The following is a 22,343-nucleotide window of genomic DNA, read 5'->3' on the forward strand; positions in this document are numbered from 1 at the left end:
CTTATTCCTGCCTTTCCTGCCACTGCCTCTGTGTTTAATAGGTGATGGAACTGGAACTTGTTGAAGAATGAACGTTTTCTGCTCTTGGTCAGTAGTCTCATTTGGGCAGGTTTTGGTTCTTGTTTTATTTTTCTAATTTAAAACCCCTTCAATGTGAGGCAGAGGTGCCATAAACTTCAGCCATAACAAGTGATTTTAACTAAATTATAAGCCATTCCAAACAGACTTCTGAAGGGAATATGAGGTAATCTTAGTAGGATCTACAACCAAAGTCTTTGATAAACAAAGGGATTATTTGTTCATGATAATGAAATTATTTTTTTTTAAGTTTTAATTTCTTTTCCTCTATAATCCAAAATATAATTCCAGTTTTATCACCTTCTTGGTCTGCTTGGTGCAGCAGGATGTTTAATTCTGAAATACTGATGAGAAATTCTAACTCTATGGGTCTTTGTATTTCTGTTGTACTGTCTGAAATTGAAAATACTGCATGCCTGCTTCCTTCTCTTATATCTCTTATACTCTGTACTTATAGGCTTCCCTTCTTTATACTCTCTTATACCTTTATTCTGGCCCTATTACACTGTGTCCTTATATTTCTTGTTCTTTCTTGGGCTCTAGTGGGTTGGAAGGTGATGGTCAGATTTTGAAGCTTTTGACTTATTTCTAGCTTTTCCTTCAGTTCTTCAGAAGACAGTGTTCACAATATATTTGAGAGTTGCTCATTTTTTCCCAAACTTTTCTGGTATGATCTAATAAAACAAGAAAATTTTTTACTCAAGTTTGATACTGCTTAAATAAAAGTTTGAGTCTAATTGGGGTTTCCTTTTTGTCTTTTTGAGACTTCTTTGGTTGCCATTTGACATTTCTTTAGTAATTTTTCCAGGATGAGTGGTTCAAAGTTATTGGCATGTTCCTTTTTGTGTAAAAATTTTCAGGGTTCTAGGGCACAATGTTACATGATTTTTTTCTGGTAAGAGATGAAAAGCGAAGCAAAAATTAATTTTAGCAGTTTCAGATAGGTTTGGACATCCAGCTCAAAATACAAATGAAAATCTGGCCAATTCCTATGAGATGGTGTAGGGTGCATTTCTTTAGATCTTCTTTTTCTGATTTTTGAAATACACCTGTATGACTATTTGACAACAGCACCACAAATACAAATGTTCCCTGTCAGCCATCAAAACAAATTGGGGAGCTTGTGAAATTGAATGTGTTTCTCAGTCAGCACTTTTACATGGATGTATGAGCCCACATGAGATATGTAGGCTTGGAGAATTTAATTTGGAAAGCTCCTGGGAACATAATTCACAGTTCAGCTCCCTGCTCAAAGCAGAGCTAACATTAAAGCTGGATTCTCTAACTGATCTAGGTAGTCTGTTCCAGTGATTAACTCCTCATTTTCTGTTGTTTTTTCCCCTCATCTGCAACTGGAATTTTCCTTGTTGCTACTTTGGGCTGTTTCCTCTTGTCCTTTTTTATTGCACCTCTGAGAATGCCAAGTATGTTGCCAATTTTTCTTTAATCCCATTCCTTTTTATGTAGTGAAAGATGATGCCACACAGCATTATACTCCTAAAGTGAAGTGCCCAGATCTTGACAAACAGAATTAATAAATCTGATAAATCTCATTTAAATAGTAAAAATTCAGCCTCCAAGAATGGAATTTATGATAGTGAGTAGAGTGACACTTAGTATCCAGCAAAAACAGAAGGAAGAAAGGGCTGTGGGAAATTCTCCCTTTCCTCCAGATGAATGCAGCCATGTTCAGTGCTGAAAGATGTGTCTCAGTGTTGAGGTCACAAAACCACTCAGTGTTAAGGTGTCTCTTACCTCAAGGTTTCACTTTCCCTCTTTAGAATGCAGGTTTGAGACATAACTGATACAAGAGGCTATAATTTTATTTTTTGATCAGCACACTACTAATAAGCCATTTAACAGATTAAGTAAACATTCCACTATCTAGACAGTTCTCTAATACTAATTATTGAATTCTATCACTTTATTCTAATAAATTGCACCCAAATATTGAATTATAGTTCTATAACCCTTCACTTTAATTTCCTGCACTACTTATTAAAAAATTTGCAATTGTGTCACTCTTAACTTCCCACATGAGGTCTTTCAGATACAGATACAAGGGTCTTTCCTCTGATACTCTCTCAGCCTTGATTAATGGAGCAGGGCAGCTTCATTATAGTCCATGGGCATCTGCATTCATTCTGTCAAAAGATCTTCCCTCTCGTGTTCTTGAACTGCTTTTATAGCTCACTCATTATTTCTTATGTTTTTAGACCCTCTTTTTTTACCACACTTCTGTATCTTCTCTTCCCAGTCTCTTTTTAAATAAATAAGCTGTCCTTGATTACTCTTTTACAATTGGTCCAATTTGCTACATCCATTCCCAGATCTCTTATTTCTAAAACATGTCCTAGGCAATCTTGGCCTTAAATAGCTTTACTGTTGTTGTTACTTAGGTACTGATGGACTTGAAAGATTCTGTCCCTCCAAAAGATGCCAACTTTCAGTTATCTGCTTTAATAGCAATTACTTATTCTTTATTTTATACATTTTTTCCTTTACTTGTTTTTTATTAAGTGTGCTTTAACTCTGTTCCACTTAGCTCTTGGTTTATAAGCAAATAGCACATGTACCAGGACAAGAAACATAACCCTTCTCATTCACAGTGTGCTCCTTGTCCAGGAGCAGCGAGGGCCAGCTGGTCCCTAAGAGCAGAGGAGCTGGAGAGGGGTGTAACAAGGCTGACAGAGGCAATGGTCTCACCAGGATGGGTTGAGTCCTCCTTCAGCAGCACTGTCTCAGAGTTGTCCCTGAGTCCAAGTATCCAAACCTTCAGCCTCATCCAGGAAGCAGAGGGGGGATTCTCTTAGTTCACTTCCCATACTCTCTCTCTCAGATGTTCTATCAAAAATCATCTATCCCAAGATCATCAATAGATTATCAAATCTTCTCCTTTTCTGCAGAGACCCTGTCTTGTTAGGGAGCCTAGTACTCCAGCAGATGTCTTACTCACAATGTCAGTCCTTCCTTAGATCAGAACCAGATACTTTTCTGTTCTTGGAAGAGGTGGTTGGAAGAGAAAAAAATGCTGACATACAACAGTATTAAACATTAACTCAAATTTAAACTGTGTTTTTTCACATATCTTGCATATATATATTTAGAACTTTAATAATACTTATTAGTGGTAAATCCTGGTAAATATTGTAACTTTTATGAGTTAAATTTTTACAAGACTTATAAGAACGTGTTTCTTTCTGTTTCTTTTAGTATCTCCTGAAGCAATTGGATTCCTGTCTGCTGTTGGTGTGTTCATTATTCTCATGTTACTACTTTTCCTGTATATTAATAAGAAGATGTGTTTTGAAAATGTTAGTGGTTTCCCAGATCTCGATTCAGGATACACTGCAAGAAAGAATTCACAAGATAAACTTTGTAAGTATCTGATACGTAGTGTACGAAACTTAATTATAAGAATGCACATTTTCACAAGGTTGTGTTGAAATATACCAATAATCAATTGACTCAAGGGATGAAAATACAGAATGTTGACTTTTCCCCTGACTGTTCAGTATGTGGAAATGAAGAAACTTTTGTATTCACAAGTCGCAGAAATTCAACAGCTATATAAGCAAAGAGTTGACATTTACTTATGGGAAGATACTTCTGTTGCATTATAAGAATATGCTTGAATATATTTTAAATATTCTCTAGCTGTGTATAATTAAATCTTCCCTAGTAACTTTGTGAATTTATCTGGTTTTCACTCACCATATTAAAGTCCTTCACCTACCTTTGAGAGAAAGTCTTGCCCTAACTCAAATGGAAAATAATTTTAAAGAAGTAAAACATTAGAAGCTAAAGACATTTTATCTTTGACTAGCAAACTTTTTTAATAGAACAGTGTCTCTAAGGATATGTAAAAAAAAAATTATATTGAGAGTTGTTAAAATAAACCCTTCTACTCTTGTCCTGTGGAAAGCAAAATGGGCTTTGTTAGCTGGCTTGAGAGGAAGAGACAGCACCAGAGAACATAATGGGAAATTTGAGAGGTTTTCTTCCCTTCTTGCTTGTAATAAGGTGCAGCTAAATTTTTATTTTCAGTTGTCTTGGAGACAGAAAAAGTTCTGTCCCCTGAAAATTAAGTCCACCATCTTAACTTTCTTTTTGCTGCAAAATCAGTCTTCATATTCCAAAATACTGTATGTAAAAGATGACCAATATTTTGCAGTGAAGAATGCTCCATGATGGTTTTGTGCAGCTGTTATGTTAAAAGCTTGTTTCAGTGTGACATTGATGAAATAATGTAATTTAAATGTCTCACAACTTCTTCTTTGCAGGTTAGAATAAACCTTCCATATTTTCATCTCATGCAGTTGTCTTATTTTTGAAAAAAAATATTTTTGACAATTTTAGTATAGCTAGGTGATGCTGCAGTTGATGAAAGTCTGTAGTTTTGCTGGCTGATGGTTGCTTCAAGATATTTAATTTGCTGCTTTCTTACTGTTTTCAATGCATATCGAATGAAAAAAGCGAAGCTGCAGCTTCCCGTGGTAAATATTTTGAGTTTAAGGTAACGAAATGAAAATAGCTCGGAAGTTGAACTTGGAGAAATACAATTGATCTGTTTGTGAAACAGAAGATTGTTCTGTATTAAAAGTTGTCACTGGATAGGCTGGAAAAATGGCATTTTTCAGAAACCTCCACCAAAATCTGGGCCTTCCCTCTGTGTCCTCTTTGGTGGACACTCTTAGCAGTGCTGTGGAGGATCTGACCAGTGTTGTTGAAGAAGTCAGCTACAGTGTAGCTGATTCAGTAACAGAACAAGTAACAAACATGATAAATGGCCTTCGTGGGGAAGATGAAAGCTCAAAAATGCAGAATGATAAACCTGTGCAAGGGAGAGAGGAACATACAACGATGTCATTAAGTCATTCTCAGGAAACTGGTATGAAAGCAAAGAGAGGTACTGCAGAACACAAAGAGACTCGTTATTCTAATTCATCAGGTTTTGTAAAAAAATGTACAAGTGAAGATGCAACATCTGACCATGTTGCAGACAAAGCCCAGTGCCAGTTAAAAGGCAGAGATAGTAGTAATCATTTAAGTGATACAGAAGTACCTCAGGATCTGAAGAATGTAGGAGGACATTTTAAAAGGGAAGCAGTAGGAGGTGATGTGTGTTTTGTAAATGATGAACTTTTGAAGGACAGTAACCTGAAAAGTAATAAATTTGCAATGGAGCAAGCTGATGGGGACCAAAATAGTTGCCTAAATGCAGTATCAGATAATCCTAAAAATCACTTGGATAGAAAAGTCAAACCACGGTCACCTGGAACTGATATTAAGAATTCTGAAGAAGTGCACAGAACAAAGGTTCCCCGAGAAACAAAACGTGTTGAAGTACAGAAGCAAAGATCATCAGATTCCATCTTGAAGAAGACACACAATGACCCCCCCAATTGCATTAATGAAGTCAAAGAAAAGAAGTCTAAAGCCCTTTTTGACAGAAAAGGAAAATCTGTATCAAAGGATGAAGACAAAGTGTCAGCCACAATTGTGAAAGTGAGTAAAAAGAAAAACTCAAACAAATCAGAAAAGAATTCAGGAGAGCTATGTAAAAAGAAGACAGCAGGAAAAGGTGAGGAGTCAGCAATCTGCATTCTTCAGCCTTTCCTGAAACTTAAATACTTCCTACTTTTTTCACCTAATTTACACATTTAATAATAGCATTTCCCATGGATGAAAGTAGGTCTGTGTTGTCAGTGCTTCATTCTCTAATTATGTTGATATCTCTTGGAAGTTAATTACTTTTTAAAATATTACTTAAAGAAACTGATGAGTAAATGCCATGTTCTAACTTCTCTTTTTCTATATAGTTTTTCTTACCTTCTCTGCAGTGCCTTGTGTGGTTTCTGTTGAAAACTATGAATTAATTAATACTGGAAATGAACATTTGTTCTGTCAAAATAGTTTTTACTTTATGTATTTTGAAAGCATAAAATGTTATAAGATGATAAAGAAAAAAATAACTTCTGTTGCATTTACATTATAGCAGAACTTAAGAATGCATTTCTAGGATATGTAAGATAATTTCAAGACAAAACTCAATGATAAGAGGCAGTTAAGTGAACTCTTCAATTTTTACTGGACTGTTTTATAGTGAATTTTTAGAAAGCAGGACAGACTGGAGATTCTATAGAGAAATGAATGATTTCATAGTCGCATTCAGTTGTTTGGGATTTTTTTCAGTGTGTGTTTTCTAGTATTTGAAAATTTCAGTTATTCGTGTTGTTGGCTTTTTTTTACATTGGTTTATTGTTTTGGTTTGTTGTTATTTTGTGTTTGGTTTTAATTATGTTTAGGAGATTTTTTTCATGCTTCTATGATCTTACCTGTTATTTTTTTAATGTAATACAATATTTGTAAGGTATATTCTGTGTAAAAAATGGTAGTTTAATAAGCAAAAGTATAGCTTTCAGTAGGACGTATGTTAGCCAAATAAAGAAAGGGTTTTAATGCAAACATTAATTCTCTTAGGCAAGTTTGCAACTAACATACAAAAATCAGAAGAGAAGTGGCAAGGAGAAGAAAAAGCCCTGAGGATTTTTTATAATGCGCAAGAAGCTATTTTATCCCAAGAAACTGAAACAGATTTGTATTGTTAATTTTAAAAATACTTGCATGTATAACTTGTGTTGTCAGTTTAATAAGATTTTTAAGTCCTCTTGTCTTGTTTCATGACTTGTAATAATAGTATACACCCTCATTCTTTTTGTGCTAGAAACTTGAGGAAAAAAACCTGAATAACTGAGAACTTCTGAATGCTTGCAAACCTCAGTGGATTATTAGAGGCCCTGACTTTGAGCATTTCTTTAAAACATGTTGCTACCGTGTTTTATACTACTCCATTTATTCTGTATGCAGACTCATTAATGAACACAATTCATAGTTATGAATGCATTTCTTGTAATGATAAACGATGTGTCTAATACTGAAGTCTGGCACTATATGTTAGTCCTGGTGTGCCCTGCTTCAATTATAGTTGAGGAAATCTGTAGAAGTTTTCTATGTGGCAGATTTCAGTCTGTTGAGTCGCCTTTTTCTGGAGAGCCTCTTGCAGTAAATTAGCTAGCTAGAATATATCTTGCTTGGTGAGATATTTTTTAAGCTCTGGTTTAAAATCTTTAGCTTTTTGCAGGAACTGAATATGGAAAAAACCTAAGATGCTTTGTCATCTTTTGATATTGAAGTTCTTGAAATGTGGCAGAGCACTTTCCCCATGTCAGAGATGCCCATATTGATTACCCGGAGAAGTTGTGGGTGCCCCCTCCCTGGATGTGTTCAAGGAGAGGTTGGATGGGGCTTTAAACAACCTGGTCTAGTGGGAGGTGTCCCAACGAGGAGTTGGAACTAGGTGATTTTTAGAGTGCTTCCCACCCCAAGCCTTTCTGTTTTTTGATATGAAAAATATGTAAGTTTGACCACATTGCAAATCTTTGTAAGCTTTTTCTTTGTAAAAGGCGTATTAAACACTTATAATTTATTTGTTAAATTTACTTACTGTACCATTTGCCTTCATGCTTCATTGTAGGGGCTGAAGAACAGAGCAGGTCTTACCCTGATTTTGATACCAATGTTTACTGAAGGACACTGGAAGTTTCAGAAGAAGAATTGAGATTAAAGATTACTTATGTCAGAAAATTCTGAACAGATGTGACACAATGCAATGTGAAATTTGGACAGAATCCATTTGAAATTTGTAAATGGGAAGAAGAAACTTTCCTTTTACAGAAATAAAAATGTAGATGATTTTTTGACTTGTGAGAGGAAGTCATACTTGAGATATACTTGACAAAGTTGGCCACAGGAATGGGCATTATAGAGGAACTGGTATAAAAGAATTAACTAGGCAGATTCTTCCATGCAAGTTTTTTGCTGTTGCCAGGAGTCACTCTGCATTAATTTCAGTTACTGAACAAGAAGCTGTTTATTGTAAATTAAATAAAATTGGGCTTGCAAACACCTTTCACTAACATTTTGCCATTTGCTATTGTGATATTAAACACTACTGACATAAATATACTACGATGATTTAGTTGTAGGCTGCTCTTTGAAAATAAGTTTTATTTCTGTATTATACTCCATTCTCACAAGAAAGATTGGCTGGGAATGGAGGATCAAGAGCTGCTTTTGTGATATGTTAGCTAAACAAATGTTATAGTGCAGCAGTGCTGGATTTACTTTATAGGATAAACTATTTTGTGCATTTTCTTACTTAATAACCACAAAGCTGCAAAATCACATATTAGTTACAACTAGAAGAAGAGTATATATTTAAAATATTACAGTTATTTTAATTGAAATAGCTTGAGTATCTTCAATTATAACCTCTTATGGTTAGTTTCTTGTTTTCTGTTTTGAGCTGTAGTCAATTTGCTTTGTTTTATTCAAACAGACAACTCTTACATGAGTAAAGACCAGCATGGTTCATCATCTGAGAGTGAAGATGAAGCACTGGGTAAATATGAAGCCTTGTCAAGAACCCAGAGTTCCAGGATGCCAGTGGTGGATAACAGACAGCAAAAAAACTATGGGTGGGAAACCAGACAAAAATATAGTCCCCTGTCTGCAGAATATGATGGATACAGTAGTGAAGCCTCAATAGATGAAGGTAAGATTTAATAGATTCCTTTTATTCCAAATTCCAGAATTATGTTCTGGATAATTAAGTCCTAGATGAGGACAGCTTGACTTGTATGCATGCTCAAACAAAAAATGCCACAAAAAACAAAAAAGCCTTGTGAACATTATTCTGGAAATACTGAAAATTATCTTCTTATATAAAGTTTCATACAGCTTTATGATTAGTAATTTTCTTTTGGGGGGAATTTAAAATGTTCTGATTTAAGAAGGAAACATTGCATTCTTGATAAATTCTATGGCATTATAAATACAAAGAACACCTTTTGTTTCTCTATTGATAAGCTGTCATAACAAGAAAGTTAACAGGATTAGTTATGGTGCATATGATCATTGCAGTGTGCATTACTGGGTTGCTCTGTATCTTTTCTTGTCTTGAAACCACCAAAGATTAGATTAATATAATTTTTCCATAGCCTTGAAGGTTGGATGTGAACAAATGATGTTTTCTTTTGTGGTCTGTATTTCTTGATTTAAGTTGGAGTGACAGCCTGGCGTAGTAGCTAAGAATTTTCTGTCAATATTGTGTCAATACGCTTTTTGTGCTTGAAAATAGCTTCTTGTGAGAACTCTGACTATTGTCACCTTCTTACATGAAAAGTGAGCTTTGGTTGAAGTTACATGAAGTCAAATTCTAATAGACACTGCTGTGCCACAGTGTGGTATTTGTTGGTCTCCCTTTGGTATGTTAAAATGCAAAGGTTTATTAGAGATTGGTATTTTCTTTACATTTTCAACTATGTGATGTAATTGAATTATATAAAAGTATTCACCACTGAAATTTGAAATGGGTGCATGCCCATTCATAATTATAAATTAAGACACAGAGTGGAGTCTTTTCTGATCATCAGAAATTTCAGTTCTTTCCTCTGCTGTTAAACTGTCAGAAGGCTGGGAGTCTGAGTTCCAGCTAATAGGGAAGGAGATGCAGAGGTGATGTTAGGTAAGAACCAAGTGTTGGACACTCTGATGGAGAAGGGACAAGAAGGAAGAAGGATAGTGAAAGTATCATTTTTTGATATTTTTAAAATATCTGTTGATATCTATCTACAGCATTTATAGGGGAAATATAAAAGCCAAGATACTAATTTTTTTATATGTGTTATGTAACTGTTGTGAAAGAATGATGATGTATATTAACAGGACATAGAAAACTCAATTGTATTTGTCAGCAAATAGTACCAAGTAAAAATTATACAAGGAGACTACTTTCAGATACCAGAAAAATGTACTTGTCTGTTTTCGAAATATTTGGCCCAGTTGCTGAAATAGTTTTAGAATAGTTCATGTTGGAAGGAATATGTGACATTTGTCTTCCAATTTTCATAGTTGTTTAGATTTTTTTTTATCCTACTTTGTTAATCTTTTGAGCAAGAAGTTCTCTGTTCACCTGAGCTTTTCACTTTGGCCCTGTAGGAATTAAGCTCCAAAGGCTTTGTGCTAGCCTGTGCTGAGTTCTGTTTGTTTGTTTAGTAATTGTCTTCCTTATCATCCTCTCTGATCATAAAAATTCTTAGTCGTGGACTTTTATCCTCTTCTGGAGAATGAAAACTCCAGTCTTGAAATGTAAGCCTTGTCGGAAAGTCCAAATATTTTACAGGAAAGTTACTATTTTCTTTTTCTTTTTTCTTTTTTTTTTTCTTCTTCTATTGCTGAAGGTACCTGGCACCATCAGTTATCCCTTATAAATGCTCTTTCCATTTCGGAAGCTGACTGGACATAAAGGCCATTTATATATATGCACACACATATTTATTCTAAAATTAGCGTGCAGATGGAATTTATTATAAGGAAAGAACATTCAGGGTTTGGAACTATCAAAACATGCTAACGCAGAAAGTTATAAATTTTTCACTACATAAATCTACTTCCAAAAAATCTTAATGTTGTCAGTGGTTTGCTCTTGCTGCTGCTTGTGAGAGCGTTCTCTTCCCATGTATTACAGGGAGTGGAGAGTCAGTGATGTTATGAAATGCTAGCCTGCAGTCATTGCCCAGTTTTCTGCAAAATGCTTGCAAATTAGAGTGATAATTTGTTTCATTTTTGTAATCCGTTTTTCTCAATAAAACTTAAGTTCAATAGTATTAAAAATAATTTTGTGGTATTGGCAACAGATTAACAATGTAGTATCTTTCCCTTTTCAGTGACCAGAAGCTGGAACACCAAAATATTTAGTAGAACTTTGTATGTTCTTCCTGAATTATTTCAAACAGGAAAGATAGAATCTTTGCATAATAATAAAATGAATGAGAACAGAGGAAAAGACAGAGTATGCCTCATATGTTATCATTATTGCAGAGGAAAAGCTGCCCAGTCTAGAACTTTGATGAAAAGAGAGGGTGAAAACCTCATGAAGAAAGCCTGCAGTCAAAAATAAATGAGAGATTTGCTATTGCTACCAGTTTACAGTGTTCAGAGAAACAGTTCACTGAGCAGATGAGGTTGAAAATCTAGAATTTCAAGTGGAGAATATCAACATTAGAGATGTTTTGTTGTAATTTTTTAAAAATTCAAAGCTTTCCTGCTCTAATTGGCAAAATAAATTCACAGCATATGTGATGCCATAGGAATCCTGAAATTTTTCATTAAGTAGGGCTTTTTTATGGCTGTTGAATTCTTTTTATAAGAAGTGCAAAGGCAAATGACAGAACCATTTCTTGATTCTTTGTAGTGGTGGGGGAACAGCCCGTGTGTTCCTATGTACTTTATTATGAGAAACAATTGTCAATATATTAAACTTCATCAGCTTTTGTTTCCTCATATGTTCTTTATCATTTGTACTTTTAAGACTTAAACATTCCAGCTGTATTTACAGCTTAAGGCACCAATCAGTCCATATGTTGACCAGGGTTTGGTAGTGTTGCAGTGAAGTGATGAGAGGAGAGAACTCATTTTTGTCTCATGTCTGTTTCCCTCCTGCTAGTAAATCATTCTGTGATCATATCATTAAAAATTCCATCAGAGGCAGAGTAGTATGAGCAGTGAAAAGTTGTATTTCGTTTTCAGATAATTCTGTTAGTTTCTCTGCAGCATTTAATCTCCATAACATGTATCTTGCAACTGTGTCCTGTGTGTTTTCGAAGGAGTCAGTAAACAGTTTCACTAATAAATGTTTGCACTTTAATCTTCACTTTCAAAATCTGTTTGTTTCGGTGTGTCTGCACTTAACAGTACAAGCACAAAATTTTTCAATGAGACATAAATACCTTGTCTTTATTTATTCAACCTGTAAGGTTTACTTGCATTGCTAAAAACAAGTTTTAATGCGTTTGCATTATTAAGATCATAAAAATGTCTGATATTATTTTAAGGTTCATTTATTATCAGTTATGTAATTAGTGTATTATGTCTATTTTCTACCTGCATGCCTCTAAAATATTTCATTCTGAAACCTGAAAATGTGTGTGGCATGTTTTCACATCATTCTTTTCTCCTCTAGATGGCCATATTAATCTTTCTTTTAAACATATTTATATAGAACTGACATGGCATTTTGTGTAATGCTTTTAATAGTTAGGAAAGCAAGATATTTTGTATGGTTTTATCAGTGTATTTTGATGAGGTAATGCTTGAGTAACACTTCATTCTATAAAATTTAGGTTTTTAAATTTTGATTCATAAACATCTGCTTATCACCAGTGTCTGATCCACTTTATATATTTGTATAGCACATTTGGTGCACCTGGACTTTGATGTGATGAGTTTTAATATATATTTGAAATGTTAAAAAAAATTGATGTTGTGCTTATTTGCAAGTATTTCTACAGACTTCAAGCTATTGTACATTTTCACATCTACAAAATTTGCAGAGATCCCTTACCAGAAGGGATAATTATCCAACTGCCTCTTAATGAAAATCTCGTTCATTAGAAAATCAAGTAAAACCTAAAAAAAAAATAAAAAAATACACCACTTTAAAAAAAAACCCTAAAAAAAAAAAAAAAAAAAAAAAAAAAAAAAGAGTAAAACAGTACAGATGGCAAAAAAAATTTTTACAGAAGATACATTTACACCTGAAAATTCCAACTTTTGCACAAATGGCTCACAACTGTTAGCCATAGAAAAGAGAACCTGTATAGCTACAGTATTTTTTGATAACTGTGTGGACTTGTGGACTTCATTTTTTATAATGTGCATCCTACTTCTTTTATTACTGCTTACCATTTCAAATGCTCTTATCATTCTGTTGAATAAGTAGTATTGTCTTTGTGTTCCTGTTACTTGTAATATTTTGGAAGAGGGGCTTGATATTACACATCTGCTTCAGAAAATAAAGAACAAAAAGAAGGAAAAAACCCTCAAACCAGCACAAAAAAGCCAAAAATAAAACCATAAGATATTTATGGTATCAACTAGATTATGAATTGAACTAATGATCTAAATAAGAAAGTCTATCGGTTTACAAACTTTAAATTAAATTGGCATTATTTTTTGTACTTTAGTAATTGAAAATATTTTTAGTATCTATATTGACTGCAGATGGACTGTACTTTATAACCTCAATTTCGAAAAAACTTAAAATACACTATTGACCTAGCCTCTTTTTCTCCAGTAGTGGCTACTTCCTGAACTTTAAAATATTCAGGCATTTTATAGGCATATTGTGGTGTCTTTGATATCTTTATGCTTCACAGGCAAGCATGATGTAATTTATTTTAAAAAGCAGTGCATTCAATTACTAAAATTGGTATTTTTTTAAGCTTAGAAATGATGGAGTAAATATATTGTAATGTAAAAAAAAAAAAAGTCAAAAGCCTGAGGTGGCCCTTTTCTTTTAAAATCTAGATTCTCTGAATCTGTTGAGAGAAAAACTGAAGAGAGGAAGAAAACAGTATTTTTAAATATATTTAATTTGTGGTGTTCCTAGAGTATGTCTTGCCCAAATCACCTCTTTAACAGCAGTGCAGTGTCCTAGGATTAGCAAGCAAGGAAGGGGATTGATCCCAATTCTGAGGCAAAGTGACATAATGATGGAAAAAGTAGTCAGCTCGCTTGCCTACTTAGCATGCTTAGATGTACTTTATTTAGATGTAGTTTACCAGCTCAGTACAACCACAGGTTCCAGCTCCAGCCTATTTTGAAGTCTTATCTAACTTCTCAATTGATAAAGCCCTATGGCTCAAGCCATGTTTGTTCGAGGGCTCTATTTCTGAGATTGGCCCAAGTGCCTTACATTTCACAAGGTTTTTTGAAAACATATGGAAGCACTAAAAGACTGCAGTGAGAAAACATAAGTTCTCTTAAATGAGAATCTGCTGCTCTAGCAGGCATATGCTACTGGATTTTATCCATCTTTTTCCATATTGTGAAGGTAGAGTATGATGTTATTTTTGTAGTTTATCTTCTCCACTTTTATTCTTCTCTAGGCTTTCGGCACTTTATGTTGATGTGTCTGTTGGACATATGTTTGCCTTGCTCCTCAATGTCAATCTTTGCATGTGAGGGCGACTGTTCTTCTGGAATCTCTTGGATCTGGTTCTTTCTGTAGCTTTTTGCCTTTTCTTTCTTTTTTTGTTAGTTTTCATGTCTTGGGAAAAGTCTTTTCATGAACTATTTGGAGTATACAGACATTTTCTTACAGTATCTTCCAAGCATAAACAAAAAAACTCTTTCATAACTAGCTCCAAACTGGTAGGAAGGTAAATCTCCCCAGTTTGTTAAAGGAACCTGTGGAAAATTTCATCACTAATACTTTCTGTAAAGCAGGGTCCTACATCTTCAGACTTATCAAGCTAAGCTGAAAACTCCGGACAGCCTGAGAGAGGCAGAATGGATTCATCAGTAAATAAAATGGTAATTTTTGGTCATTTATATATCTTGGTCATATATTCCATTTTAGTTTCTGTGATTATTCCTTGCATTTAAGCAGACCTGACTTCATGACAGGTGTGAGTGAAGACTTTCTGTTTCAAAATTACAGAGTGAGGACCTCAGTATGGTTGTATCATGTTTAGCAAAATAAGGTCACAAGGGTCTCTCAGAATTGGTCTGTCTGTACATTGCTGAGGTTTAAAGGCTTGCATGGAATAAGAATGATTAAATGGTATTCAGATTAGGAGACTGGAAACTTAGTTGAATAAAAATTTAAATATAACTTAACCGTAAGCTATGATATAACAAGCATTTATTTATCTTATTTTACCTCTGTTGTGGTTTAAAGAAATTAATTAGAAATACAACAGAAAATGTATTTAGGAAAAAGGTAGCCACACATTTTTCTCTGATGTGTCTTTATCAGGTTACCTGTGAGATTTTTCTAATATAATACCTATTCAAAGAAAATATTCCCTGCAACTTTGGAGAGATCTAGTTCTTCAAATCGTGCAGTCATTGCAATTCTTTCCTAGCATCTGCAGTAAAGACAACTAAGACAAGTCTTAAGTGATCTTCAGAGCAGTATTCCCCAAATAATTGTTCCCCCCACTCTCCTCTTCTTCCTGGGCTCAAATTACTTTGCTCCCAGATTCTCTACCTTCCCCTTCACAGCTGTCCCTCCCGCTCCTTCCTTCTCAGGGGAAGGACTCCTCATGCTCTTCCCCTGCTACAGAGTGAGGTCCCTGCCATGGGGGACGATCCTCCATGAACTTTTCCAACGTGAGTCCTTCCCATGGGCTGCAGTTCTTCATGAACTGCTTCACCATGGGTTCTTTGACAGGTCACACTCTTTCAGTAACAGACTTCTCCAGCGTGGGTCCCTCATGGGGCCATAGGTCTTGCCAGCAAACCTGCTTCAGTGTGGGCTTCTGTCTCTATGGGTCCACAAGCCCTACCAGGAGCCTGCTTCAGCACGTGCTTCCCATGGGATCACAGCTTCCTCTGGGTATCCACTTGGATAGTGGGAATCTGCTCCACCATGGACCTCCATGAGCTACATAGGACAGACAGCCTCACCGTGATCTTCACCACTGGGTGTCAGGGCCATCTCGGCACCAGTGCCTGGAGTGCCTCCTCCCCCTTCTTCACTGACCTTGGTGCCTGCAGGATGCTTTCTCTCACACATTCTCACTCCTCTCTCCGGCTACAGTTGCTCAGGTTTTTTCTTTTCCCCTTCTTAAGTATATTATCCCAGAGGTGGTACCACTTTCACTGATGGGCTCAGCCTTGGACAACTGAGGGACCACCTTGGAGCCATCTGGCATTGGTTCTGTCAGACATGGAGGAAGCTTCTAGAAGATTCTCACAGAAGCCATCCCTGTGTCCCCCCACTTGTCACCCCCAAAATCTTGCCATGCAAACCCAGTGCCAAAGTGTTACCCTGTGTCTTTTTTTAAAGGTTCCTGAGATTAAGAAATGTTCCATATAAGTAATTCACATATTAGCCTGTGATCATCTTGAGGTTATGGTTCTTTACCAGCATTAAAGGCCGACAGGCATAGTGTTTACAGAATCTGGAGGTCTGGAATGGGCAGAATTCACTCTTAAGGGTAGAAATTACAGGTGTCATTCAGAATTATTGTAGTATTCTAGAGGAATGTTGTAGACGGGGCAAGAAGTAATCGTGGGACTTAAATGTGAAGGAGATTTGTGTCTGAGTTTAAACAATTTGGAAGAGCATGGAGTTACATTGAGAATTTTGAGTTGAAAAGCCAGACAGACCATATCAAAGTTGTGCACAATAAATATCTTGTCAACAAAAGGAAACACGTGAAAGTGCTTGAGAGAAATGAATTTGAATAATTCTGAAATTACAGATTTACCCCATGATTAAGAGCAGAGATGCTGGAAAAAGATGTTACAGCATGCGTGTCATCTGCTGCTGAGAGAAGAATACTAGTGACAAAACTCAAAGTAAATGATGATGATAAGATTTTCAACAAGAAAAATCTTTTTCCAGCTATAGCAACTCTAAAGAGGAGGGAAAACTGTCCTCCAATGGCAAAGGGTTTTTTTTCCTGATGTGCAGAAGTGAGCAAAGCAATCTCACAAATTAGGTTCCTCCTGCCAGCGTTTTGAAGTCTTTGAAGAAATATCCTTTGCGCTGATGTGAAGGCTTTGAACAAAGTCACCCTCAGCAATGTGATGTCTCTGAAGCAATGTAAATCATACATTAATAATTGCAGGAAGGTTTCCATTTTATTGTAAACTTATTATGTTTTTGTAAGTTTGAATCTGTTTGAATCTTGAATTTATGAAAGGATCGAGATCTGTCATTAATAGGGGAAAAGTTAATATACTTATTTGTGCCTGAAATAGTTCCTTGTGGCATTGCATTTGATATAGATGGTCTGCACAACTAAAATGTGGAACTGATTTGTGATACAAATACAAGAGGTAGTACAGATCACAGCAGAAGAGATCCCTTCTGTGATGACCTTGTGTTTTTGTTGATTCTGAAGGTTCACACTGGGTACTGGGTATTTCTTGTACTAATGTGGTCTAAAAGTTATTGGGTGTGGACATTCTTTTTTCTTGGTATTATGGTAATATGGTAATATCTAGTGATACAGGGGAGCAGTTTCTTGCAGTTCAGTTGCATCATTCAGTTGATGCATTTATACTGCAAGACATGTCTTATTATGAAATACTTCCACAGAATATACAAAAGAAGGTACAGTTTTTGTTAGTCCTGAATTGCAGAGGTCCCATGGCTGTATCATGGAATGGGTGTCTAAGAAACAGGATTGAACAGTAGGTTAAAGACCAGCTACCATCAAGACTGTTTTTAATAAGCTGATTACATTATGCATTAGCCATCTCTTTGGTAAAAGAAGAAACCCAGGTTATTTGAGTAACTGAACTCTTTTTTGTTTTGTTGCCTTGTCAGTGTAGATTATTTTCAGTCACTATGAGGGTGGTGAGACCCTGGCACAGGTTGCCCAGGGAAGCTGTGGCTGCTCCCTCCCTGGAAGTGTTTAAGGTCAGGTTGGATGGGGCTTTGAGCAGCTTGGTCTGGTGAGAGGTGTCCCTGCCCATGGTAGGGCAGTCATAACCCTGTGATCTTTAAGGTTCCTTCCAACCCAAAACATTTTATGATTCTGTGGGTTTTTTTGTTTTTTTTTTTAATGTGATTTTTTTCATTTTTTTTGTATGTGTATCAATTTCATAAACATACTGAAACTATATCAAAAGTATTCTCTTTGAATTATTTAATGAATATTTTGTCCTTGTACAAGATGAGTAATTTTAACACTTATCTAATAACATATTTTCTTCTTAGGATGACTTTTCTCATAGCAACATTAATTGTGTATCTTATTTATTAAGGCTATGGCATCTGAGTACACAGCATAAGTTCTGTTTTTAGCTTCTATGGAGGCAAAGATTTGTCTTGATTTATTTTTCTTGTTGAACTTTTATGTTTTACTTAGAACAGTTCTGTGTTATAAAGTCATCTGAACTTTTAGGAAATGGGAGTGTTTTCCTTGGGTGAAGGGGAAAGCATGATTTATAATATAGTACAACTTGAAGTAATTTTTTTGTTTGTTTTGTGTTCTTTTGGTTTGGGGTGAGGGTTTTCGTTTTTCTAGAAAAAAGTTTCTTTGTGGGAGTTACTTTTCCTCCACTCTGTGTACAATTAATCTGAAAGTAGATCCTTAGCTAGTGTAATTGCCATGCTTCTGGTCATTTCAGTGAGGCTGAACATTATTTGCTGTGGTGGAATCGAGGTCTCATGAAAGCACACAGGAAAACTCAAAGGGAATATTATTTTATTACAGAAATTCTGATTCTGTTCCTTAGAGAGAAGCCAGCAGACGTGCTTAACTGGGTATGAGATTTTCTATGTGGAGTCACCTATGCCCAATTCAATTAACGCTTGATCTTTAAATTGGTAAAGAGGAAATCCTGCTCTGTTCACCTTTTACACCACTGAATATCCTGCCAGCATGTGTTTTATGTACATTATGTACATTTTATACATTTTGCTTAAAAAACCAACCATAAAAATGATGCAACTCTCTATTTGAAACATTTATGCTCAATCTTGTTGCACCATTCTAAATTTTGTCCTTAGAAGTGTTTTCAGAAAATATTTTCAGTTATAATTATTTTCTGTTTGTTTTAATTTTTCAGGAAGATTTACGACATTCCTTTGCAAATATATCAATTTGTCAAATAAAGGTTAAAAATCAGATACATTTTATTCATGTTAAAGTCACACCCAGCTTATTTAAAGGCAGCTTTGACTTAGAGTTGCAAGCCTGAGGATATTGATTTGAATTATGCATGACTGTCTGGTATGCAGTTCCATTAGCCTGCTGGATGGATAATGTAAACATGTTCAGAATTTTAAGTATCCTATATGAGCGGCAGGTTAAAAATAGAGCTGATAAGAGCATGTGTATTTGAAAAATCCGAATCTTGGAGAATGAAACTACAAAAGGTTCATCTTTTCAAGAGGCTGACTTCAGGTGTGATTTTCTTTTCTTTGAAAATGCTCAGCCTGAACAAATGCAGCTTATGTAGATGACTTGAACGGGTGACATGATTGGTGTTGTTTACTGCAAAGAGTTGACACCTGTACCAGAAAACACACTTGGATCTGGAAGGTCAGGGCCAGCTCTGCACTTCGTGGCAAATAAAAGAGAGGGGGCATCTGTTCTTGTTTAAATTGGTCAAGATTAACCCTAGTGATTCAACTAATTTATTCCTGTCTTCAAGGAATCTTTTTTAGAATGCTACTTTTTCTTGCTGTCTGTGGCTTCCAATATCTCATAGTTCCTCTTTTTGTTAAATCTGGTCTGGTTGGTCATTCCCATATTTTAGCAATCTGTAGTTTGGTGATATGTGTATTTGGCTTTTGAAACTTCGTTTTTAAATCCTCAGCACTAAAATCACTGCATTAATAAGATTTAAAACAGATAGTATCTTTCTAGGATTTTTTTCAGCTTCCTGTGCATTATAACAGAAAAAAAACCAAACAAACCCACAACTGTAATTAAAAGTACAATGCCATCGATGTTACATTTTATTAAGATTTATTATACTTTGAAGTGTTTCTGTTGCATATGTAGCATTTTTGGAAGTTTGATGAGTTGAATGAAAAAAATAACAAAAATATATTGCCCTTTTAAGTTTTCATGGATACAAACCAGAAAACTAGTTTTAATTTTACATTAATTTGTAACTACCTTCTCAAAATTATTTTGCTTAGAGGGCTTTATATTCAGCTATGTTAAATTCTGCACATAGTGCCAGAATGGAACTATTTTTAGATTATTACAATAATAAGAGAGAATAATGATGTGCTTTCCTTGATTTTTACAGCATTTATTTGCTTATGTCTTAGTATAGAAATTATATTAAAAAACCACTAGTATATATATGACTTAAAAGCTTTTCTTGAAGATGAAATTGTTTGTACCGTTCTATTGGGGTTTTTTTCTTTTCCTGTCAAATCTTGGATCATGAATTGCATATCCACATAAAATTTGTGCAATAGATAAATTTGAAAAGATACTTTGTTGGTGGCCATCCTCCCTTATATCTAAGGAATAATTTATCTGCTTAGGGACTTATGTTGAATGCTCTCCATCAGAGAAACTCATCATTCTGCTTCATAATGGCTGTTATCTTTGACTGTTTTCAGAGCAAGATTCCTTTCCCTAGGATTGAGAACCACTGCTTTGAATCATCTGCTTTCTTGGTGTTATTTCCTCCCTGTTAACAAGAAAGTGCTTTAAAAGAAGAAAATACATGGAAATAGAATTACAGAATCACAGGGTGTCAGGGATTGGAAGGGACCACTGAAACTCATAAAGTCCAGCCCCCTTGCCAGAGCAGGACCAAAACCACTCAGAAATGCATCCAGCTGGGTCTTGAAAGTCTACAGAGAAGGAGACTCCACAGCCTCTCTGGGGAGTCTGTTCCAGGGCTCTGTAATCCTTACAGTAAAGAAATTCTTTCCTCTGTTGAGATGGAGAATCCTGTGCTTTATCTTGAATCCATTGCTCCTTGTCCTGAGACAGGGCAGAAGTGAGAACACGGTGGCCCTTCCTTCTTGACTCCCAGCCCCCATATATTGAAACACATGAATTAGATCTCCTCTCAGCCTTCTCATTCCCAGACTATAAAGCCCCAGGTCTCTCAGCCTTTCTTCATGAAGCAGGTGTTTCAGTCCCTTTATCATCCTCATAGCCCTCTGTTGTATTCTCTCAAGTAAATCCCTGTCCCAAATAAAAGTATAAGTTATCTTTAATGTTAAAGGCAATCTGTTTGCCTTAAAGGTAGAGACAGCAACAGTGGCCATTCCACACAGCTTTAAGATCCTGTGAAGGAAGAACTTAAGAACCCTTTTTGTGAAGAGTGGTAACAATTGTAGTTATTTTTTTAAAATAGTAGTTTGCACTTTATTTCTACTCAGAGAAGAATAAGGGATCTCTTGTGTGCTTTAGTGCACAGTGCAGATAATTCAGGTATTATACAAAGGAGCTCTATGTGTAGCATGTGCAAAGGTGAATGTGATGGCAGGAGGACACAGCCATTTTGTAAGCATCTCCCTGTTCTAGATGCTAATATTTTTGTGAGTGACTCCAACATTAAAGTACATAACTATTAATATTTTGATAAATCAAATGACTTACCATAAATACCACAATGTAGCAGTGAATTTTTAATTCCTTTTCATTGTTCTCTAGCTTTCAATTACTTCTAAATTTTCAGGGTGAAAAAAGAGTTTTGTATTAATTTTTTTAAATTATTTGTATTAATTATAGCTCAATGTTCACGGTAAAATCACTATGTGGATGTATTTTGGCTGTAAAAGAGAGAGTATCATATCCTGAGACAGCTTCAAGTTACATGTAAAAGTTAAAAGAAATGCATCTTATGAAATCCGTGCAAATGTAAGTCTCACCCACAGAGACACTAGTAGAAAAAATGAAAACATTTTAAATGTCTTTAGTTCATATGTGCATGTGAAAAACTTACCAGAATGATGGTTATTTCACAATGCACTACAAACAAGGGTAAGAGTGGGGTTTTTTATGCCTTAGTGTCTCTACCTTAGATATGGTGCTTAAAAATCCCTGTATTTTAAAGCAAGGCTGAGTTTGTGGATCTGAACAAGCGAAGGTTTATGTCAAGTTTTTTTCTCTAATATTGAGAGAAATTTAGATAACTGAGAAAAGAAAGCAAGAAGAGCATTTACCTCCTCTGTCTTTCTAACTCTTAACTGCCTTGTGGCACTCATTTATGTAGCTCGTGCCTTTCACTGATTTAATGGAGTGGAAGTTGGGAGATGGTTTCCAATGAATCTATACCAGGTTCATATTACAATAGCTTATATTTCCTTCTGGTTATTCCCCTTTACTTTCCATACACTAATTCAGATTATGTTAGTATCAGCACTTGATTTTTAAATTCTGTCTAAATTTTGCTGCCTGAGTAGGAGAGTCTTTTGTTTTTAAGAAGAGGTCAGAATATAGAAACATAATGGGAAAATCAGTTTACTGACTGCCCTCTTCTTCACTGATTAGTACAAATTATTCCCAGCTTGTTAAAATGCAATTTGCATTTGAAAATGCTTGTAATAAATTCATATAAGGAGGCCTAACAGTTTCTTTTTAAGGGAGTTTTATTTACTGTGGTTTATACATAGTCTTGGAGTTGCATACAGTGTTTCTGCAACTCCTTCCTAAAATATTTGTTGATATTTTCTATGGTTTACATCTTTAGTTGAT

At 35.3% G+C, this 22,343-nt stretch overlaps 1 protein-coding gene across 4 annotated transcripts in view; it reads left to right on the plus strand.

Annotated features, from left to right (window-relative positions):
- The window catches only part of SYT14 (synaptotagmin 14), an 87,593-nt gene that overhangs the window by 19,611 nt on the left and 45,639 nt on the right, over positions 1 to 22,343 (plus strand). For 2 of the 4 annotated variants that reach the window (XM_071739581.1, XM_071739582.1), the window contains exons 3-4: positions 3,292 to 3,456; positions 8,480 to 8,695. In XM_071739581.1, the coding sequence (XP_071595682.1) occupies positions 3,292 to 3,456; positions 8,480 to 8,695 (381 nt within the window). Of the gene's footprint in view, positions 1 to 3,291; positions 3,457 to 4,367; positions 5,663 to 8,479; positions 8,696 to 22,343 lie in introns of those variants that run through there. The other 2 variants (XM_071739579.1, XM_071739580.1) reach the window with 1 other exon arrangement.

This window comes from Heliangelus exortis, chromosome 3 (assembly GCF_036169615.1).
Source record: "Heliangelus exortis chromosome 3, bHelExo1.hap1, whole genome shotgun sequence".
Classification (NCBI taxonomy): domain Eukaryota; kingdom Metazoa; phylum Chordata; class Aves; order Apodiformes; family Trochilidae; genus Heliangelus; species Heliangelus exortis.